The sequence below is a fragment of the Patella vulgata genome, chromosome 6 (genome assembly GCF_932274485.2).
Source record: "Patella vulgata chromosome 6, xgPatVulg1.2, whole genome shotgun sequence".
Classification (NCBI taxonomy): Eukaryota; Metazoa; Mollusca; class Gastropoda; family Patellidae; genus Patella; species Patella vulgata.
In genome coordinates, this window is record NC_065884.2 from 48,961,153 (window position 1) to 48,984,731 (window position 23,579).

General features: G+C 34.8%; 2 protein-coding genes and 1 long non-coding RNA gene across 3 annotated transcripts in view; 1 reads left to right on the top strand and 2 right to left on the bottom strand.

Moving 5' to 3' along the window:
• Positions 1-5,069: 5,069 nt before the first annotated feature.
• On the bottom strand, positions 5,070-16,168 carry LOC126824217 (DNA-directed RNA polymerase I subunit RPA43). Its single transcript, XM_050553401.1, has 3 exons — positions 15,835-16,168; positions 8,360-8,707; positions 5,070-6,630 (listed from the first exon to the last, which is right to left on the bottom strand). Exons 1-3 carry the CDS (start codon positions 16,032-16,034, stop codon positions 5,844-5,846), a joined length of 1,335 nt encoding a protein of 444 aa, XP_050409358.1. The 5' UTR covers positions 16,035-16,168; the 3' UTR covers positions 5,070-5,843.
• Positions 16,169-16,368: 200 nt separating this feature from the next.
• Positions 16,369-23,579, top strand: part of LOC126824360 (cytoskeleton-associated protein 5-A) — a 49,602-nt gene continuing 42,391 nt past the window's right edge. Inside the window, exons 1-2 of the mRNA XM_056101804.1 lie at positions 16,369-16,470; positions 23,486-23,560. Coding sequence (XP_055957779.1) covers positions 23,504-23,560 — 57 coding nt within the window. The 5' untranslated portion in view covers positions 16,369-16,470; positions 23,486-23,503. The remainder of the gene's footprint in view (positions 16,471-23,485; positions 23,561-23,579) is intronic.
• LOC130013157 (uncharacterized) lies at positions 16,986-19,266 on the bottom strand. Its single transcript, XR_008788500.1, has 3 exons — positions 19,092-19,266; positions 18,561-18,653; positions 16,986-18,417 (listed from the first exon to the last, which is right to left on the bottom strand). It is a non-coding gene; the product is annotated as an uncharacterized LOC130013157 (long non-coding RNA).

Genomic DNA, 23,579 nt, shown 5'->3' on the forward strand with positions numbered 1-23,579 from the left:
AGCAATTTCATTGGTCGATGTTTCGGGACAAGATAACTTTGATTTTATCACAGTTCTGCGTATTATATCTTGTCCATATATTTGTTTTTGTGTAAATTATGTGTGGTACACCCCCCTCCACTTACTAATAGAGTGATAAAACTTAATGTATAGTTGAAATCAGTTTAATGGCTGGATACTTTTGAAAAAAATAAATGTGCTATTATTTAATATGTGTTATCTATTTATTTTGGGATTTCGGCGGGGGACATTTGCCTCACTGTTGGCTTGTTCGTGATGTCTTTCTATGAGACCAAGCGGTTTAGTGTATCAGCTAAACAAGATCACTCCGAGGACAGATGTATATTTTGGGGTACATCGGAAGCCACAACAGACGGGCTAGAAGTAAACATCAAGGAAAAAGATACAATTTCCCGGAAAAATCTTGATTTCGCCAATTTTTGAACCTCTGTATAAATTTTTGTCTTGTTCACATTCTAATTAACCAGGACAAAAAATTTATTTTGATGTTTACTTTTTTCCATAAAAATAAAAATGCCAAAAAGTCACATTTTGTTCGAACTTTGATAGAGGTAGCACCCTCTAAATAATTGAGGGTAGCCCCTTAATTTTTCAAAATTTTGCAAAATAAGGACCACCCTAGTGAAGGGTTCTTTTATGTGCACGCCAATGTGTGGTGTTGGGTAAAAATGTCCTATTTTCGGGTTAAAGTGTCGTAATGTCGGTGTCGGGTAAAAATGTCATATTGTCGGGTTAAATTGTTGTGGTGTCGGGTTAAAATATCGTGATGTCGCCTTATGAAGTCTAGGAAAACCGACATTAATCTGTGACGGGAAAACACGATTAAAAGATTAAAAGTTTGCAAATTTTTTATGAGTTTTTATGGATTTCGCCGGAACATGGACGCAGATAAAACCGACGAATGCATTGTACATAGTAGTTCACAGGATATATATATGTCGTATTGGTAAATGTTAGCGGGAAAATTTTGGCAGGCTATGTGACGCAAAACGTGTGACATGGGACTGCTTAAAATCGTGAAAAAAGACAAGTGCTGCGTTTGCACGAACAAAGTTCATTACCGAGAACTGATATTGGGTTCAAACCCACAACTCCACAAAAAGAGACCCATCACAAGTTTCACCTATGAGGTAAGAAAGCCCAAGAAAACGTTTACCAGATATATTTCATGAATTAGGCATTGTGTTTTTAATGGCTTTGAGTATATATTCCTTGTCATCAAATGGTTACAATGGATCTACAGGCCAGAGGTTTTTTTTCAGTTTTTGTCAAAACTTTCTAGAATTGATTTGCAAGTTATAAGGATGAACCACACAACCACATTAATTTCTTAAATTATTGTCCTTATCAAAAGCTTGTAATTCCTATAGGGCCAGAGTCCTTATTTTATGTTAACTTACAAGGATGAACCATATTGAAGTTTAGAATCATGAACAAATTTTTTTTAGTTGCTACCAAGGCCATAAAAGCCTTGTTAAAGTACAGAGTTTTTGATTATTTGTTTTTTCTTTCAAATCTGCATGAATTCCAGTACATTAATTCCAAAACAGAATAGTGACAAATTTTATAAATAGCACATGATTTTATAATCACTAGTATAGATACAGTCCATAAGCTGTACTAGCTAAGAAATTACTGATGCGTTCACAAAATATGAAGTCTATCAATCAAACAGGAAGTGCCACCATCTTGAAACGTGAAAAATCCTTTTGCGATATTTTAATTACAGACATGGGAGTTACATTTTCTTAATCCTTGAAGGAATGCCTAAAAAACATTCAGAGCAGAATTTGGATTTAAGTCAACTGATGGTCACCCTTTTGAATTGAATATGAAAAATAGTGAAAAATCTACATTAACAGGCTTGTAAATAAACTATTAAACACAATAAGCTGTAGTTTGTTGAATTCGTCTCCTATTTCTGAAATTAATACATTTCTGGATAACCTGGTTCATGGTCGAATTTTTGGTATTTGAAAAATTCAAAATTTCAAATTTCTACTTTGACGTTTTTCGTGCAGACAAAGATGTTCACGAGTAAAAAAAATCTGCATTAAAAGCATGGAGATACTCGGAATAGGTCGTCGTTTCGTGAATTTGAATCCTATTTCCGAAATTAATACATTCTGGTTAGCCTCCTTCCAAAAATGGGTGGTGGCTTTTGTTTAAATATATTTTCAAGATGTTTTAGGAATCCGAAATCACCGAAATTTACTGATGAAAAAATTGACCTACATAGCTGTAACTTTGTGATTTTTTAATCTATTTTACTAATTCTTTTTTCTTTGAATACCATAAGACATTTACTTTAAATTTCCGAATTTCGAAAATTACGTCCTTGACATCTCATCCCGGAAGTAAAAACCAACATGACAACTTCTTGAATATTAGTACGATTTTCATGAAATTTGTAGATCTGATTGATCTAACTTCAATGATGTCGTCAGAAATTTTCTAACTTATCTCCCCTTGGGGAAATTAAGGTTCACAGTTTTCAAAAAAATCGACAAAAAGTAATAATGTCAGATTGCCTTGAAAATTTACTTCTGTACTAGCTTAGGAATTACTGATGAGTACACATAATATGGAGTTAGTTGATCGAACCGAAAGTAATACCATCTTCAAACATGAAAAATCCCTAAGGCTCTTCCGATATTTTACTTACAGACATGTGAGTTACATTTTCTGAATCCTTGAAGAAAGGGCTAAAAAACTTGAACAGAAGAATTTTGATTTCAGTCAACTGATGGTCACCATTTTGAACTGAATATGAAAAAACTGATAAATCCACGTTAACGGGCGTGGAAATAAACAGAATAGGCCGTAGTTTGAAGAATTTGTATCCTATACTGAGCGCCATGGAAAACGCATCACTTAATTTTTCATATAACAAAATGATCCTGTAAACATATCTTATTTATTTTGCTTCTTATTGTGAACAATATTCAAATGGGAACACATCAATAACAACACATTTGTACACTTATGGATGTTTAATATGTAATCACGGGCCAATATTTTTTGCGTTTGGGAGCATTGTGTGAAACAATAGTTCATAGTATTGCATAATATTATACATACAAAACCACCTAGTAATAAAATATTTGGGAAAAAAAAGTGATGCGTTTTCCCACCATTTTCATTTCATTTTCTGATCTGTCTCGTTTTTAAACAGCTTGATTCCTTTTTCTGAAAGTTCTGGAAGGGAAGTCAATCTGATTACAGTAATACAAGTCTCATTTATTTCCCTTAATTTTTTTGCTTGGGTGAAATGTTTCTCGCTATATTTAGGCTTCTAACTTCATGAGTATTTGACCAATTTTAATAATCATTTTTCTTTACAGATTCTTGATATAATCCATGACACATGGCGATGAATATAAAAGCTTTCATATCTGCATGGCACAGTTGCAGATCTAGTTTTGAATTTGTAATGTAATATAATCATCAAAAATAAAATATCGAAGTAAATAAAATTTAACCCTCACTAACACAATGATCACTTTTCGGAAAATTTTCTTCTTTTTTTTTTATCACCTAAAATCAGAAAACTACAATGACTTTTAAGGTTAAGAATTTAGTATGGTTGAACCATTCCAATCTACTTAATATCGGATGGCATCTAGAGTTGATTATGGTCTTGTCATGTTAATAAATGTCTAATTAATAGTTTATATAACATTTCAGGCCAGAAGAAAGACCTACAATAGGCTGATTCAGCTCTTGCATAATGTATGTTTAAAAGGATGTTATGGAAGATTAGATAAAGAGCTGGCAGTTCTTGCTATAATAGTTAAAAAAAATAGGTAATGTAATGGAAATATGTTGACAATTTCACAGGTACGTGGGGACAGGAACGTTTGATAGTAAATATTATATGATTTAGCATAAAACAGGAAGAAAACTAAAGAGGATTAAAAATTTTGAAAAATTTTAAGACCCCCCCCCCCCCAGAAAATCATTTTTTTTTTAAAATCACAAGGTACACTATAAGGGTGTTGGTGTCCCCAAGTACCTGCTGAAAATTTCAGTCAAATTATTTCACTCTGAGCCAAAATATCCTCGCTACAATAACACTGTAGCCTTGATTGTAATTTCTACCATTGTTACGATAATAAACAAGTCTCGATTATCCATTTTTACGGTAAATTATCAACCACCGTTGAACCGCAGATCAGATTTAAATCTGTTGAAAATCTAAACTATACGATTGAATGGAAAAATGATTATGGTCTTGGTAAATTAATTTATGCAAGAGCTAAATCTGTCTATTGCAGGTCTTTCTTTAGGCCTGAAATGTTATCTAAATTATTAATTAGACATTAATTAACCTATCCAGGCCATAATCAACTCTAGATGGCAGCGCTAGCCTGCGATCTTTAGTGGATTGTAAGCCGATTTACTGCATAACTTTCCTTCTCGATTAAACGATTAAATGGATAATCAAGACTATGCTGTTTATCTTACTGACTTTAGTAATGATGACCGAGGCTTATGGGAATTTCAGTCGCTTAGTTCTCGGTTCATCGTGGATCAATTTGAATGAAATTTTCACCAAATTGCCTTTACATTATCTAGTTTTTAACTATTATAGTGAGAACTGCCAACTCGTTACCGAATCTCCCATAATGTATCTTTAATTTCTAAGGGATGCCTTTCATGTTGTATTTCTTAATTTCAGCCTGACTTAGTAGGATGTTAAAACCCATTTCATTTCATTTCCTTAATTTAAAAGATGGTCTCAGATATTTACAATCACAGAAATTATACAAATTTATCACTCAATAATACATTCTACAGTAGATATCGCTTGTGTGATAAATTTCATAATCTACTGCATATTGCTTCTAAGGAGATATCGCTTTACATGAATTTGATTAGTCAATCAAAAAGGAACTACTTTTTTTATTTTCAAAGGACAGTTCATTTTTTTTAAAAAGTAACTTCTTTCTTATTAAAAAGGAACTATTTCTATTTAATTGGCCTTGATGGAATGTAAAATTGGGATTATGCTATTCATAACTTTGCTCAGATTAAAGTAATTTGACTGAAATTTTCAAAATATAATTATTTTTGATTATCTATTTTTAAAATATTATGTTACACAATTGAGGAAATATCAATTAAACTTCCTTACATTAGCAATCTTATCAGATTAACAAGACGAGTAACAGCTGTAACAGCTGGCACTGACTTGACACGGCGAACAGCTGTGCGAATGTCATTAAGCATCACAGCTGACCCGAGTTACGCAAGGTCTTGGAATGATAAAGCAACCTGTACAGGAAGCTTAATCTGTTTATTACATAATGACCAGTTGTAATCTCTGGCCATAATTGAATCTGAAATATAATACCTGGCCATAGCGGATTGGTCAATGACTATCTGTCCGATCGGGGCATCCACCCACCCCAGACTAATACTGACCAATCAGGTCACGGTGCATGGGTGTGGTTTCCAAATTCAAGGCTGGACCTCGATCCGGCCCAGTAATATATAAATTCAAACTAATTGTTTTATCAACAAGCCAGCCCAGAGAGCCGAGCTGGGAACAAGACTGCTACTAGATGAAACACCTGTAACTTAAGTATTGTAGTACAAGTATTGTAAATATGTTTATAGCAGAATAAAAAGTATTGTATGAACCTGAAACTAGTCTTGTCGTCCGAACCTGATTAAAGAACCAATACTGTCACAATTATAATGAAGTAGCCAACTGAAATCTTGAATGAAAGTAACATCTAATTACATTTGTAGAATGCTGCCATACTGTACTTATACGGTACCACATAGTATTCTTAACTCTTAGCACCCTTAACAACTTAATCTTTATGCCTATACTTATGTTTCTTCTTTTTCTTACTAGATTTTCTATAGTCATCTGTATCACTGTGTGTAATAATATCTGTTGTGGCACTATCATCTATATGCGATTCGTTACGTTTGGCTTGTTTAACTGAAGGTTCATCAACAGAACTTTCCTCAGCACTGTCACAATAACTCAATTTCCTTTTAATACCCGGGTGTTTCAGTAAACTTTCTTCTGGATCAATTAAATTTAATGTTAATGGAATATCAGTGTCAACAATGCCACTATCTGTATCAGTGTCTTTGACCTTTTTCTTTTTTCTCTTCCTTTTCTCACTTACTGTTAATGCTTTGGAAGAAACATTATCTACAGCCAATGAATTGTCCATTTCCTTACTTTCTGTTAATTTTGTCTTTTTTTTCTGCGATTTTTTAATTGACTTTGTGTATTCTTCCTCTCCATTCTTGTTGGGTTCATGAAATGTTTCACCATCACTAGACACAAAAGAAAATTTGTCTTCAGAAACGTCTATTTCACTTATACGTCTAGATTTCTTTTTCTTAGATCTTTGAGATGATTCTACACAATCTTGGTTTTCTTGAATTTCACTCTCATTGGGGTCCTGAATGGTCTCAGACGTTATTAATGTTGTGTCTTTTTCATTTCTTTTCTTTGATTTTTTCTTCTTTTTGGAACTTTTCGAAGACTCTAGACTTTCATTTATTTCTTCTTCTATATCTGTATTCTCGCTTGGTTTATTGACTGTTTCTGTAGCACTGCTCTGACTTTTAATAAGAAATCTGAAAAAATATTATGATACTTATTTTGAGATGAGTATGACCACCAGGAAGGCCTTTAATATGACATAAAAAGATATAAATATGCAATGATGTGTTAAACCTATTTTATTTTTAGATTTCAAGTAGAGAATACATTCCCAACAAGAACTCATAAGAAGATACTTAATTTGGTTTGCGCAACTAATGTGTTTGTCTGTAGTTTGCATACATGCATGTGTTACATAAATACAATATAGCGGGTGGGAAGTCAAACGGTAGTAATTTTCATATTTGACGAAATTGACCCTTTTCCCCATCAAGAGCTCATAAGATACTTAATTTGATTTGAGCAACTAATGTGTTTATCTCTAGTTTGCATACATGTACATGTTATATGATTAGGATATCTGATGTCAATCGAATGTATTGTTAAAGGTTTAAATCGAACAATAATAATATTTATTTCAAAAGTAAAAAAATATGTTGTTATAGCACAATTATTATTACTAATTATATTTGTATAAGAGAGATAAAGATGGAGGTGTGAAATCAATAGAAGTCAATGTAAACTGAAAGGGTCAATCTCCATTATATTTTGGAGAATAAAACTGCTTAATTTTCTGTGAATAGCCTTTAAAAAACCTCTACCTTAGGGCCGAGCAACTAACTCAATATACGTGATACGTTTTCAAACAACTTAAACCTGTCAGTCTTCATCTGGAAATGGAGACTGGTGTCCAAAGCTGTATTATACGGTGTCTGTATAAAACCAGACTTATTTTATAAAACTAACGTGTAGGTGAAATTTACCGTTTGTTATAAAGTACAGAACATGCATCACGCACTGTTTTGACCTCTAAAGGAACGGTAATAGATTATTAAGTGTCCAGATCAGTGGTTGATGTTCATGTCCTAACAACTCAATATTTTGAACTGAAATTTTCAGAAAAGGTAAATACATGTACATCATTCCTCTATATTTTGATGCTTAAATTTCATATTTCTGAGACTCTGTTAAAATTGGATGGTCCATATAATATGGCTATTATATACATGTAAGTTAAAATAGATTGATTTAAAAAAACTTTTGTGTACATGTATGGTTGTCACTTTCAGAAAATAGCATCAATAATCTTCCATTCCCTTTAATATTACCAGACTCTCAACGGTATAACTGACAAGAATTAGCTGACAAGCTGATTAATCAACTAGTAATAACAAACTCTTTATAAATGCAAATAATAATTGAGCCGAAGATACATTGATCAATAGAAATATTCTTAGTACTTTTAGTGTGTGTGTGAAATATGCTTTATTTAACATCCGCTTCCACTAATGTGATATCGCAGACAACTAGAATAGGTATCTCTTCAAATAATTCTGACATCAGCTGACATCGAGGGGATTAAAAATGGCTGACAAAACAGTAACCATGAAAGAAATCGTTGAGCAACCTACCCCACTCAGCAAAGTGAGATATCTCTGATTGGATACTACATGTACACCAGGGTATATGATAAGAAAAATAAATTGACTAGCAATGATTTGATGTTCAGAAAAAAAGTGCTAATCAATCTGAAAATTGATTAGCAGTTCCTCTTGACTGAATAGCAATAAGTATAATGAACATAAATTGAAAGGCCTAATTATCAATCAAATCACTAGGTTACACATGTGCATAAATTCATGTATACAAGAGAAATTTCAAGATACAAAATGAAATATGAATTGATAGGTAGTAAATACTTACAGTTCATCTGTCAAAGTGCCTTGGATGAATAAAACTTTATTATTGGAAGAAACAGATGTAACTTTGAAGTAAAATTCATCTCCTTGTTCCAGTTGACTGCCTTTCCAAGTTCCATCTCCATATTTTCGTGGCCTGGGTATAGAGGCATTAAAATGTCTGTGTACAAGACATCCAACATGAGTTTGACTAGTCTTATTGACCACACCCTTTAAAATACATCCATCGAAGGGACGGAAAACAATATAGTCTGCTTGTATTTTAAAGTTGAAATAAGGTTTATCATCATGTGTTAAACTCAGTGGCTGTAACAGTTTGATGTTACTATATGATATAAGAACACCTTGTAACCTGAAATAAAGAAAAGTCACTGAAGTGCTACATGTATATGGAAATACCGGATGAGTTAAATTTAAGTAAGTGTTACATTAATTGCTAAATGGCTGATATGAAATTTGAGTAAATGTATATATTGATCATAAAATTTGACATTCATTACCCTTATTAGTTCTTACTGATTTAAATCGTAAGTTCTATCTGCTATTTGAAATATTTGAATATTTACTACGGCTAGTGTTTGTGTTGGGTGTGCCAAGGATGTGCATCCACGACAAGAGGCATTGCAATGTGATGGTTGTGACTGCTGGCAACACCGTACATGTATTTGCAATACGGGAGACGCATTGCCAGATTGGTTGTGGAGAGTTGGAGGGGGTGCAGTTCTATTGTCAGGAATGCCTCTATAGAACTAACATGATGTGGAAAAAAGTGTATTGGGACTATTAAAAGATGTGGGTCATTATTTAGTGGCTGTGTAGTGACGTTTTGGGGGAATTTTATTTTTCATTAATGACTTTTTGTTTTTGAATTTGTTATTTATTAATGAAATAGTTATTATTTATTGAATAAAGTGATTTATTTTGTTGTTTGTTATTCATAAAGAAAATTATACTCATATCAAACACAATGATAACCAGGTGGGTATGATGATAGAGCACCACTCACTCAGTACACTAAATTATATATATATATACTGACTAGGAACACTTTATGTGTCCCAAACATTAAACAATGTCGTGTGGACGACTCAACCAACGTATTTCTATATCCCGAAATTAAACAATTTTGTTTCGTTTTGTCTTGTTTTCACTACGCCAGGAGCTGGAAGAGTTGTTATATAACCCGCGTTCTGGTTGATGTGAGGGATTAGCCAATGAAACGGTCTGTTATGGCGAGTTTTTGGCGTGAGGTGCACAGATCCGTGGGTAACCCATGAGAAACATCAACGCTGATTGGTTAACCAAATGTCTGACGTCATAGGGTCAAAAGTCGCTTGAATGACCTCCAACGCGACCGTCCACTACAACCGGTCAGATCTTCATATATACTATTCAAAAAAAGTAGGGGATATTTGATTTTGGGGGCATAATACTAAAATATGCAAATGACTACGAAAAAAGTCACTATAGAACCTAACAGAAGAAACATTTCCAGTTACATTTGATGCCCAAACGCACCAATAGCTACCGCATGGAATGCAGGTGATGCTTGGGATCATCATGGGGGTCCAACCCAAGATTTGCACGACTCTGACTTTGAATGTTACAGTCATTGTGGCATTGAATTCCAGGGTGGAAACATCAGTTTAATTGTTTTAGTGACCAGAAAACAAATTTTGATATGCGTCGGCTTACCCAAAATGAAAGGTTACGTGCCCTTGGCATGCTACAGATCGGCACAACACAGGCGGTTGTGGCGCGGACGATGAATGTTTCTCAGTCTGTCATAAGCAGGCTATGGTCCAGATACCGTGATACACAATCTGTACAGGACAGACCACACTCAGGTCGACCAAGGGCGACAACTCAAGCCCAGGATCGATTTATCCGTACCTTGGCCTTGAGAAATCGTGTCATCACAGCAAATCAGATCAGCGCTCGTCTTCAAACAGACACTGGTGTGAGAGTGAGTGGCCAGACGATTCGGAATCGACTGCATAGGGGTCACCTTCGCGCCCGACGTCCTCGCGTGATCCCTTGTTTGAGAGATCATCACATTCAGGCAAGACGTCGTTGGTGTAGGGATCGTCAACACTGGGATAATCGACGCTGGAGCAATGTGATGTTTTCAGATGAGTCAAGGTTCACTGTTGATTTTTTGGACAGACGTAGGAGGGTGTGGCGTCGTCGAAACGAGCGCTTCCAAGACGTTAACGTCATCAGACATGATCGATTTGGGGGTGGTTCTGTTATGGTGTGGGGAGGCATCACTGTTGCTGGAAGAACGGCTTTACATGTTGCTGCAGGGCGTGTTACAGGCCAGTACTACCGGGACAACATCTTGGCAGTCCATGTTGTGCCGTTCGCACAACGTCATGGCCGCCGTTTCATCTTCCAGGATGACACCGCAAGATGTCACAGGGCCAGGATCGTTACAGGTTACCTCCAACAACAGAACATCACCACATTACCTTGGCCAGCACTGAGTCCCGACCTTTCCCCCATCGAGCATGTCTGGGACATGCTTGGACAGAGGTTACGTCAACGTCAACAAAGTCCTGCCAATGTCCAAGAACTTGCTGCTGCGTTGCAACAGGAATGGGACAATCTGGACCAAAATGACCTTAGACGTCTCATTAGGAGTATGCCACGTCGGATCAATGCTTGTTTGGCAAACAGAGGAGGATTTACTCGTTACTGTCTTGGTTGTGATGCTGTGGTAACTTTGCTGTTTGACCCCGGGTATCATTTTACCCTTATAATGGTCAGTCTGTGCCTTACTTAGTCTAACGATCATTTGGAATAAATCGATGAATGTGAACTTCATTTCATTTTGTCATTTGTTTCTTTGTCAGTTTCATTAGGTGACTTCAATAACACTTAAAAATCAAATATCCCCTACTTTTTTTGAATAGTATAGTATAGACCATCGAAAGTATAACAAAACAAAATGAAATATAGATCTGTATTTTAATCAGATTGGAAATTAACCTATGTTGTATAGGCGAGTCAAACAATGCCTTGTTGAAAACTCAACCAACAAGTTTGGATATTTGTGGACGACTTTACTAGACTTTTTGTGTGGTTGAGTTTGCTTGTGGACGAGTTAACTGGCATTTTTCTAAACTATATTTATTTGTGAAATTAGCTACGGCACAATTACCAACTGACATATGGAACTGGAAGGGTATGGCTGCCAATATTAAATACTCTGCTAAATTGTCTTTTCCAGTGATTACATGTAAATGTAAAAAGTAAGATCTATAAAGTCCTAATTCCAGTAGTATGACTTTATTTATTAAGGCTATCGGAATAAACTATTGTTTTTACTTGTGAGCCAATTAAAATCAAAATCTGATGGGTATGTAATGACAAGTCAGCAATCAAACTGGGGGGTCTGGGTAATGCAAGTATGCCAATTCCTTTTTATTGTGTGCTGAGCCAAATCATTACATGTAAGTTTATGCAGAACGTACTGTAGTGATTTCGTAACTTCTTGAAGTTGATAACCATTACAATTTTCTAATAGTAAACTATATTTATGTTTCGCCCAAACATGAATTAATCTCAAATCAACTTTGGATTATAGTATTCTCCACAAATTAATCTCTAATCAACTTTGGATCATAGTATTCTCCTCAAATTTATCTCAAATCAACTGGGGATCTCAGTATTCTCTACAAATTAATCTTAAATCAACTTTGGTTCATAGTAATCTCTACAAATTAATCTTGAATCAACACTGAATCATAGTAATCTCTACAAATTAACCTTTCAATAATAGCGCCTAATGGGTAGCTGTGTGTAATTATGCTCTCCTGATTTTGATCGTTTTTGTGAACAATTTGTCTTTTCCGTTAATGCTTTGTTAGTGAGTTAACGATATACCCCATTATCAAGTATGTCACTAGGTGTCATTATTAAATCAAAGACAGGGGTATGGTCAAGCAGGAAAATCCCACATAATGGAAAGAAACAGTTTATAGAAAGGAAAATCCAAACAATTAAGTTGACGGCACATGGTTGTCGCACCAATTGTATGTCTCTTTGTTGGTCTCTTCCAAGACATAAAACACTGACTGATTGAGATGTTTTCACTCAGAAAACCAGGGAATAAGGTTGTCAAATCACTCTGTTAATATCATGCATGTTTATGCAATGTGAATGAGTGCAGACAGTCAAAGTATGTCTTTTCTGTTATAAATAATGATAACGGAAAAGACTTCTTGCATTTAGATAGACAAAAAGATAGGTTGCCAGGCAACGAAACATACGCCCACAGCAGCTAAATCGTCCGGGCAGTCAACAAGTGTTGTCGCATATTTTTACTTCTTTCGGTAATGAAACATTTATAATACACTCATGAAGTAATTATCAGAAAACCATTAGAATTTGTTTGGTTTTTAATATCATGGATTTAGCTGTTCAAGTCATAAAAATTCATTGAAAATCAATATACTTGTTCGTCTCAAGCTGTTAAACTCTGTGTATCAATCTGAAGTCAATCGGATGATAACTTTAGCCTCTAGAGCGTCACAAGATTTTTCAAAGTGATCAAGGGCCATAACTGTGACAGTAATTATTGAAAATCACTGAAAATGAATAGACTTCTTTGTCTCATGACCTTAAACTCTGTGTATAAATTTAAAGTCAACCGGATATTGACTTTAGCCTCTAGTGCGTCCACAAGATTTTTCAAAGTGATCAAGGGCCATAACTCTGGCAGTAAATATCGAAAATAACTGAAAATGAATAGACTTCATCTCATGACCCTAAACACTGTGTATGAATTTAAAGTCAATCGGATATTAACTTTAACCTTTAGAGTGTCCAAAAGATTTTTCAAAGTGATCAAGGGCCATAACTCTGGCAGTACTTATCGAAAATCACTGAAAATCAATAGGCTGCTTCGTCTCATGACCTTAAACACTGTGTATAAATTTAGAGTCAATCGGATATTAACTTTAGCCTCTAGAGCGCCCACAAGATTTTTTGAAGTGATCAAGGGCCATAACTCTGGCAGTAATTATCGGAAATCGCTGAAAATCAATAGGATTCTTCCTTTCATGGCCTTAAACACTGTATATAAATTTAAAGTCAATCGGATATTAACTTTAGCCTCTAGAGCGTCCACAAGCAATTGTGGACGCCGGACCGACGGACGGGGGCGACGACAATATACGACCACATTTCAATGTGGGCGTATAAAAAAGGTATTTTGTTAAAATTATAATCCGTTATCGCTTTTTAAATTCTTTCTAATGGTATTCAAACATTTATTTAGACAACTGGAGTCAAATTAATGACTTTGAATTTTTGTCTTTTCCGTTATGCCTTTACTGATTACATGGTAATAACTGAAAAGACATTCTTACAGATATGATTTTGTTGCATTTTTGTTATTTCTAAGAGTGCTGCATGGCTATTGCATATACTTCCTGTTGAGTTAAAAACCTAAAGAATACAGTGAAAATTTCCATAAAAATTCATAATTACTCTTCAAAATTTGTCTTTACCGTTATTTGTACGTTTTTGTGAAAATAGCCCATATGATCGCTTGTTTGGTTGACTTGCAGTTACATGTAAGTTAATAAATTATGGGTAGCCTATATGTCTTCTACATGTATATAGAGCGAGGCTCTACAATATTGTGCGAAGCGCAGTGCTTGAGCAAAGCTCTTTAAAGGTAACACAGGAGTGTAACTAAAACTGTCAACCACAGACTGTTGATTAAAAAAAAATCCAGGCCGGAACCGGATACACTGGTCAAAACTGGCAATGCACATACTAACTTACGATTCTCATTGAAATATTTCTATGAAATGTCTAATCAATTCAATGACATCACATATTTTTGACATCAATGACAATAATTCTCACAAAATTAATCATACAATCTAAATTAAAATCAATTCAGAAAAACGAAATTATTTAACATTATTTGTATCACTTGAGAAACTTAATTATGAAGGTTTTATATTTAACAATAATGACATCAGCTTTGCTGTACTCAGGTAATTCCTGTTAGTGCAGTGACTGTATTAATTTTCTGTTGGAATTGTTGATAGTAGATTTTTGATAGCCATCATTTAATGACTTCTTTCATTTGGTCGATCACTTCAATACATCCAAGCATAACCTCATTGATGATGGAAACCACCTTGCCCTTGGGCTTGATTGATTGGCCCAAGTGCCCTTAAAACCTTGGTACTATTTCAGTAACGTACCTCTACCAGTTCCTGTACTACGGTAAAATAAAAAGTTATTGACCGATTCGGCTGAAATTTGGTGTGAGGTCATGATTAGTCCCCGGGAATACCACCCCTGAAAATTTCAAGTCCCTACGATCATGGGAACTGGTAGAGGTACGTTACTGAAATAGGATTACATGTCATTTGGGACTCACGTCATTTGGGACTCGCGTCCTTTGGGACTCAAAAAAATATGACCACAACATTTGGGACTCGGGTATATGACGTTTGGGACTTTGGTATACGTCGTTTGGGGCTCGGGTATACGACGTTTGGGACTCGGGATAATTTATTAGAAATAGGCCAATTCAAAACACGAAAGAAAGTATTTATTAACATGAAACACATGGTTAGTAAAAGGCTCAACCAAACGATAAAACATTAGTTGCACTAACGGTTCTTTGATAATCATCGTTTCTCATAAAAGTTATATATTTATTTAAAACGAATAATATGCTGATGAATTTATTTGAAAATTACCTACACAAAAAACAAAATAAATATTTACACGACATGCAATCTTTTTTACAAGCCCCTAGAAATTGTTAATGATAATCGGTGAGCTGCACGTTGACATACTTGTTGTAGATGGCAATACCAATCGATAAATTAGTTTTTTTGTGGAAAATATAAGAAATGGCAACGATCAAAGTGGGATAATTAAAGCTGATTAACTGATAATCCTGATGTTATTGCAGTATGTTCAAAGAAACCTAACGGTTCTTTGGTGGATGAGGAAAAACGTGAGTTGTCAATCATCGAGAATGGCGGCCGTGTGTTGATTGCAGTTATACCGTGGTATATTAGCAGTGGTCGGTCAATCAAGCTCGTTTACTATTTGATAAAAGAAAAACAAATTTTCAACAATATATTATTGTCAAGTTTTATACTCGCAGATAAAACAAAACAAAGGAGAACTAGCAGTGTTAATCGCGGCCTCAACAATCGCCGATCAACTAAATAAAACGAAAGACAACTAAGACAGCTGTTACTATATATCTCATAAATAAATAGTCCCAACTGTCGTTTATATTGATTCCCAAATGTCGTTTGTGTTGAGTCCCAATTGACGCCAATCAAGTCCCAAACGTCGTCAATTGAGTCCCAAATGTCGTTTATGATGAATCCCAAATGACGTGATACCTTGAAATAGTACCAAAACGTTACCTTCTTTAGCACACCTTTTAATCTGATTCATTGACAAACTACTAAGAACTTTGCAACTTACACATCCGAGTAAAGGTTCACTTCTCGGTCTAACTGCTCTGTAATACCTTGTGAAGTTTTACCAATGTATCTCGGTGCTAATATTATATCTCGGCACTTTGTGATCAGCTGGAGGCATGAATATTGATCATGCAGTAACGTTTTAGCCTCATTGAACCCTATTTTCTCCATTAAAGAGTTTATTCGTTCATTGAAACACATTTGAAATTTTTGATCTTAGGTTTTTGTCAACAATAGGCGTATTTATTTCAGTAATAGAAGTTAATTATAAGACATCCTCCGTGTAGAACACGAAAAATACAAATATTCACGTTTTCAAAACATGCGTATGGAGGCCGCCATCTTGTCTGACTTCGGATTTAAACTTCCGGAAGACGTTTAGAATTGTTCAATAAATTGATAATCAGTACATTTGACTAATATTCATAATTAATAAATCCTAAAATCGACATAGAAGTGTCAATACTAATTTTAGGATTATAAATTTTTCAATTAGTAATAGTTATTCCACCGTGGAGATTTGCCGCCAGGTGGCGCGCAATTTCTTAAACTTGACCAATCCTGAAGTTGATGTCAACAATTTTCAAAAAGTAAATGAATTAAATGTCGTTCATGGTATTTTTATCGTGACAGACAGGTATAAATTAAAGATTTTAGTTTCATAGATGTTGATTTATTATCTAGATATTTATTATTACGTCAAATTTTTAAACATGCTCCCCAAAATGTCTATTCTCACGAACTTCCACCCAGATTGGCCAGACAACATTGCATTGATTAAAATTTACATCAACAAAACATTGTCAACCATTGACCAAACTATATAACAATTCAGTTTTATTTCTTCAGTTCAGGTCTAGCCCCTATCAGATGGACTCGGAACTGGTCAGACTGATTGTCATCCGGCAGTCTTCCATCATGTGACATTCAAATTTACTTAAAGTAGCTAAGTCTCTAACTCAATATCATCAAAAATCTTCGACATTGAAAACACAAATTATTTGTCAATTCAAATCAACATTGGTCTTGTGATCTTACAGGGAAAACATGGGCTTCTGATATCCATTGTCTTTGGTACACGAATCGTGTACCATTAGCGTTGCCAAAGGGTTTTTAAATACACAAAATGTCTCTAATATGATTATTGCACTGCAAGCGTCAACTATTTAGATTCAATAATCTGAAAGAATTTTGAAAAAATATTGAAAATTAAAAAAGTTATGGCATTTTGAAGACCGCGAATTGGAGGCACCAAAATACGGCTTTTTTTAAAAAACGTAAAAAACCTGACCGAAGCTAATATCTCAGACACTATAATAGGTAGATCCACGAAACTTGCAGAATTTGAAGTTCAAGATGTACTGGATTGAATCAAATTATCGGGAGACTCTTCGGTTATATAGTGTGTGTGCTACAGACTCTCAAACTTACGACCGAGACAATTTTCGTTCAAGGTCACAGCAAAAAAATGACGTGATAGTTAATAATAAACCATGTAGAAGTCCCAGGGCTTTGAAATATTTACCCAACCCGTTTTTTGATGTGATAGATACACAAATAATGTTTTCACATTGTTATCGTGTTTTTTTATTAGGCATCAGCTACTCGAATTGCATTTTTTGACTATACCATGTCAAGGTCATACAGAAAGTGTAAGGTCACGGGTCAACTGTAGGTCTAGAGAGAGAGAGAGAAATGGGGTTTAACGTCCACTCGACACAAACTAGGTCATTTCGGGACTAACATAGGGTTTAATTTTATTTCAATAATTCGCTTGCGCGTAGGGGTCTTTAGCAGTGGGAGGAAACCGGAGGACCCGGAGAAAACCCACGAGGTTGGACAGGCGACCCTACTCCTTGTCACGTACAACCGGGGATTCGAAACCACGCCAGTCGACTCAATGACAGACTTTCTGATACAGCACGCGCACGCTAACCATTCAGCCATCCAACCCCCCTGTAGGTCTAGAGGCTATTAAAATATTCACAGTCTTTTCCTGGATACATACACATGCAAAACACACAGACAAAAATAGTTGTTTCAGGAATGGAAAATCACAAGTATTATGATCAATAAAAATATCTTTATTTCAATTAACAAAATCAATAAAACTTAAAATCAACAAAAATAAATAAATAACAGAATTTTTCTGGGTGAAAACTTATGACCTAAATCTAAAAATAACAGAAAACAAAACTGTGTATCATGATCAACATCAATCATATGAAAACTACCAACTACAAAACCAAAAATATAAAACTTAAAAAAATTAACAATATATGATATAATCACAGGGATTACACATGACAAAATAATTTCTTTTTTGGCATGACTGGACGTCATCAAAGTCATATGCAAATACAAAAAGTTACATGTATAAGTAATCGAATGTTATGACATTATTAAAGAAAGAATCACCCCTTCTCTATAAATAACAAATATCTCTGGTTATAAAATTTTAAAAAAAAAGATGTACAACAATGAGTAAAAAATTGCATACAGTGATAAAAAATATCAATGCTGTATTCTCAGAACTAAAGCGTGGAGTGAAAAGTGGCATGAATCTTGGAGCTTGCGTCTGTGCCTGGAAAATAAAATTGATTTGGTACAGAGCAATATAATCCCTGGCCTCTTCCGATTATGTTTTTTAAAGTTATAATAAAAGAGTGCTGCATCAAATAAACATAGTATAATAATTGTCCTAAAGTACAGATTGAAATGCCTTACTTGAGATTCACTTGCTCCAATTTCTTTTTCACTCTCCTCAGAATCTGTTATGAATAATGGTTGTGAATACTCTTCTTCCATAGTAAATATAAGCTTTAAAATAAATGAGATACACATTTTCATTTTGCCTATGCCGAGTCAGTCTTGTTTCAATATTTGGGGATATATTTTTCTCAAAAGTCCATTTTTTTTTACAAGTAATGTTATTAAATTTGCAAAAACATCTAAATAGTTCACACTTAAGTTTGCAAAAGTTAGGTTAAAAAAAAAAAATCATTCATTGTGGTCTGATCCCATACACGCACCTACCAAGAGTTGTCTTTCCCTGATTCTTCCCCAGTTCTACTTTCCGTCTTATTGCCAATTCCTACGGGGGATTTTGGCAAAACAAAAGCTCAAACTATACAAAATATATACCAGGCTATCCAAAAATGTCGATATCTCGAGCGGAATGCTCTTTTTTTCAAAGTTTCTATTACATTTAAAAATTAAAAACAAGAAAAATAAGCGAAAATTCGATCAAAATCTTACCTGCTATGGCAGTCCGCTAACTTCAGCTCACCAGGTTCCGGAAAAGTGCCACGTGACCACGTTTTGACTTCCTGAATATTCATGAGACCCCGTAGTAGAAACGGTACATTTTTCGGTCAGGTTTTTTAGCACACCAATAATAGGACAGCCAGCGCCTCTAGCGGCGTTTGGCATCGCTAGTACCATAATGCGTTTCAGTGCCATTTGGAACAAGGGTATCATGTCATTTGGGACTCACGTCATTTGGGACTCAACATAAACGACATTTGGAACTCAGTTGACGACGTTTGGGACTTGATTGGCGTCAATTGGGACTCAACACAAACGACATTTGGGACTCAATATAAACGACAGTTGGGACTATTTATTTATGAGATATATAGTAACAGCTGTCTTAGTTGTCTTTCGTTTAAAATTTATTTAGTTGATCGGAGATTGTTGAGACCGCAATTAACACTGCTAGTTCTCCTTTGTTTTGTTTTATCTGCAAGTATAAAACTTGACAATAATATATTGTTGAAAATTTGTGTATATTTAGTAATACTTCGTTGTTTTTCTTTTATCAAATAGTAAACGAGCTTGATTGACCGACCACTGCTAATGTTTTTTCGTGAAACAGTATAACTGCAATCAACACACGGCCGCCATTCTCGATGATTGACAACTCACGTTTTTCTTCATCCACCAAAGAACCGTTAGGTTTCTTTGAACATACTGCAATAACATCTCGATTATCAGTTAATCAGCTTTAATTATCCCGCTTTGATCGTTGCCATTTCTTATATTTTCCACAAAAAAAACTTTGCCTTGTATGCACTAATTTATCGATTGGTATTGCCATCTACGACAAGCATGTCAACGTGCAGCTCACGGATTATCGTTAACAATATCTAGGGGCTTGTAAAAAAGATTGCATGTCGTGTAAATATTTATTTTGTTTTTTGTGTAGGTCATTTTCAAATAAATTCATCAGCATATTATTCGTTTTAAATAAATATATAACTTTTATGAGAAACAATAATTATCAAAGAACCGTAAGTGCAACTAATGTTTTATCGTTTGGTTGAGCCTATTACTAACCACGTGTTTCATGTTAATAAATATTTTCTTTCGTGTTTTGAATTGGCCTATTTCTAATAAATTATCCCGAGTCCCAAACGTCGTATACCCGAGTTCCAAACGACGTATACCAAAGTCCCAAACGTAGTATACCCGAGTCCCAAATGTCGTGGTCATATTTTTTTGAGTCCCAAATGACGCGAGTCCCAAATGACCTGTAATCGGAACAAGGGACTCAAAGAACGAGGCTAGACATATTCCACAAGTCATGTCAAATGGTGACGCTATATTCTTATCTGGAGAGCATGCGCAATAAATACCATTGGTTTAGACTGGAATAACCAGACGCTAAAGATTGTCTTCAATTGAGACTTCTGGCGTATTTCGCCGAACATAACTGATTAGAAATTACAGTAAAAACAGAAACGATTGAATGTAAATCAGTTTATATACATCCATATTACATTATTATATGCGTAGCGACCCATTTGTGTCATTTTCTAGGTGCCAAATATTAGCGATTTAGCTTCTTTAATTGTAAGAACCAATCCAAGATTCCTCAACAAGTATTGTAAAATGGGGTATGGTAACACGAAAAATTAAAAAAGGGTGGATGTTGTCTAGTATAGATAAAAGTATGTTTAGCAATCATATTCCAAAATACTTACGGTAATATTCTTATCTGAAAGTTTCACTGCATAACATTTACAAGCCTATTGTTTATGCTTATGAAAACAGAACCTAGTAGTGTAAAAATAATAGTTTCTGTACTGCAGGCTTTTCCAGTTACATATTCCTGAAGCAATGAATTGCCTGAGAGATCCCTCTCTAGCCATTGCTGGATTGACTTCAGATACTTGAGCTTTTGAGGGAGTGTGTCTATTCATTCTTCACATTCAATCAAATCTATCACTCCTATTCTAAGTACAGCAACATAACAGCCCTTCGTTTAATCGGGGTCATCCCTAAAATTTTGGCCAGTGATTGTAAAAGATCCTTTGACAGTTGGAATTCGGTATAAGAGTAGGCTGTAGTGCCGCTGTCCAAGCAAGATTTCTCTCATAGCACACTGTATGCCCGTCTTCATTAGCCCAGATCGAAGCAGAACAGTAGGACGTTACACCCCATTTCATTTAATTTCATTTCATTTTCATTTCCAAGCAGTATTGTTTATATTGTAGTCGTTTTGATAGCCTCGTTTGTCACACAGTTAGTTTTTCTGCAATAGTCTCACTGATAATTGGACGTAATAATTGGGTTAATTGAGTCATGATGTAACGTTACATGTATGTAAACATCTGGAGCTCTGTTTAAATCCGATATTATAACGCAGTTACATGTAGGTACTGGTTGTTAATCAGACTATTGACCAGTCATAATTTGGAACAGAAATTTGCTTTCATTACAGCAGTGTTTGAGTTGGATTAGGTCTAATCAAATGAAACACTGCAAGGAGTATGTTCCGGATAAAATGGTTAATAAAATGTTATGATGGTGACAGATATAAATCTGATTGTATGAAAGATTGGGAAAATCATATTCATAATCATTATACATCTATTCCCAAAAAGAAGCTTGTTTTTGTGTCTATTTAAGAATTTTAAAGTAGCTAAGTCTCTAACTCAATATCATCCAAAGTCATACACGTTGAAAATACAAATTATTTGCCTATATAAATCAGTATTGATGTGATCTGATCAGGAAAAGACAGGCTTCTGATATTCAATATTTAAGACAAAATAAACATTTTACCGTTGGTACACGAATCGTGTACCGTAGTGCGTTTAAGCGTCATTTGCAACAAGTGACCAGAAAGAACAAGGCTAAAAATATTCAACTGGAGAACCTGCTCAATAGACTGAAATAACCTTACGCTAGAAATTGCTATAGGGTTGAGACACAGGCCGTATTTCGCTGGACAATACTGATTTGAAATTATGAGTCATAACGACAACAATTGAATGTAAATCAGTTTATATACAATCAGATTACATTATTATATGCGTTGCAACCCATTTGGGCCAATTTCTAGGTCCCAAATATTAGCGATTTAGCTCCTTTAAGTATTAATCATTACACTGCCGCTAATCCAAGTACGAAATACATCTCTATCTATATTCATTGCATAGCCTACACCACAGGTATTGTCCACTGAATATAGGAGGTTATTTGGAAAACTTATCCAGGTCCTTATTGAACACCTGAAGTAGTAGTAAATAATACTCTCCTCCCTTGTTTTTTTTCTTTGCTTAGTGTATGTTTTTATTACTGAATACTGGGTATGTTAAACAAGCATTATGTAAGAGCTAAATCTGCCTGTCCGATAATTACTGCCAGAGTTATAGCCCTTGATCACTTTGAAATATTTTGTGGCCGCTCTAGATGCTAAAGTGGATATCTGATTGACTTTATATTTATACACTGTTTAAAGTTAAAAGGTCATGAGACGAACAAGACTATAGATTTTCAATGATTTCTGATAATTACTGCCTGAGTTACGGCCCGTGATCACTTTGAAATATATTGTGGACGCTCTTAGACGCTAAAGTTAATATCCGATTGACTTTAAATTTTTATACAGTGTTTAACTATTTAAGGTCATAAGATGAAGAAGCCTTTTTTCAACGATTTCTGATAATTACTGCCAGAGTTATGGCCCTTGATCACTTTGAGATATCTTGAGGACACCTTAGACGCTAAAGTTAATATGATTGACTTGAAATTTATACAGTGCTTAAGGTCATGAGATGAAGAAGCCTGTTGATTTTCAACGATTTCTGATAATTACTGCCAGAGTTATGGCCCTTGATCACTTTGAAAATTCTTCTGGACACTTTGGAGGCTTAAGTTAATATCTATTGACACAGTCAGTGTTTAAGGTCATGAGACGAAGAAGTCTATTGATTTTCAAGATTTACGCAGTGTTTACGGTCATGAGATGAAGAATCCTATTGATTTTCAACAATTTCCAAAAATTACTGCCAAAGTTGACCCTTTGATCACTTTGAAAATTCTTGTGGACAAAGTTAATATTCGATTGACTTTATATTTAATACAGTGTTTAAGGTCATGAGACGAAGAAGCCTATCAATTTTCAATGATTTCCAATAATTATGGCAATTGATATTAAATGTTTTGTATGCTAAATGTCAGAATAGGGCGGAATTAAAAGCCAAATGGGTTGTTACTCGTAATCAAATTTTAGTGTGTTGTAAATGTTTTCAATTCTGACAAAAGAACAAAAATATGCGCCAACCCTTGTTGACTCCCTGGACAACTTAGCTGCCGTGGGCGTATGTTTCATTGACTGTCAACCTATCTTTTTCTTTATATAGTAGGTAGACAGCTTGAAAATGGGGGATGATTCAGAATGGATGAAATTGCCAACGGATGAAAAAGTACAACATAAGGTTTGTTATTAAGCTTATA

What these genes read in the sequence shown, in the direction of transcription:
- LOC126824217 (XM_050553401.1), bottom strand. Translation starts at nt 16,034, where the DNA reads ATGTGTTTCAATGAACGAATAAACTCTTTAATGGAGAAAATAGGGTTC. An exon ending in GTGAACCTTTACTCGGATGT is followed by an intron (nt 8,708 to 15,834) that starts GTAAGTTGCAAA and finishes TCTTTATTTCAG; the next exon opens with GTTACAAGGTGTTCTTATAT. An exon ending in GGCACTTTGACAGATGAACT is followed by an intron (nt 6,631 to 8,359) that starts GTAAGTATTTAC and finishes ATATTTTTTCAG; the next exon opens with ATTTCTTATTAAAAGTCAGA.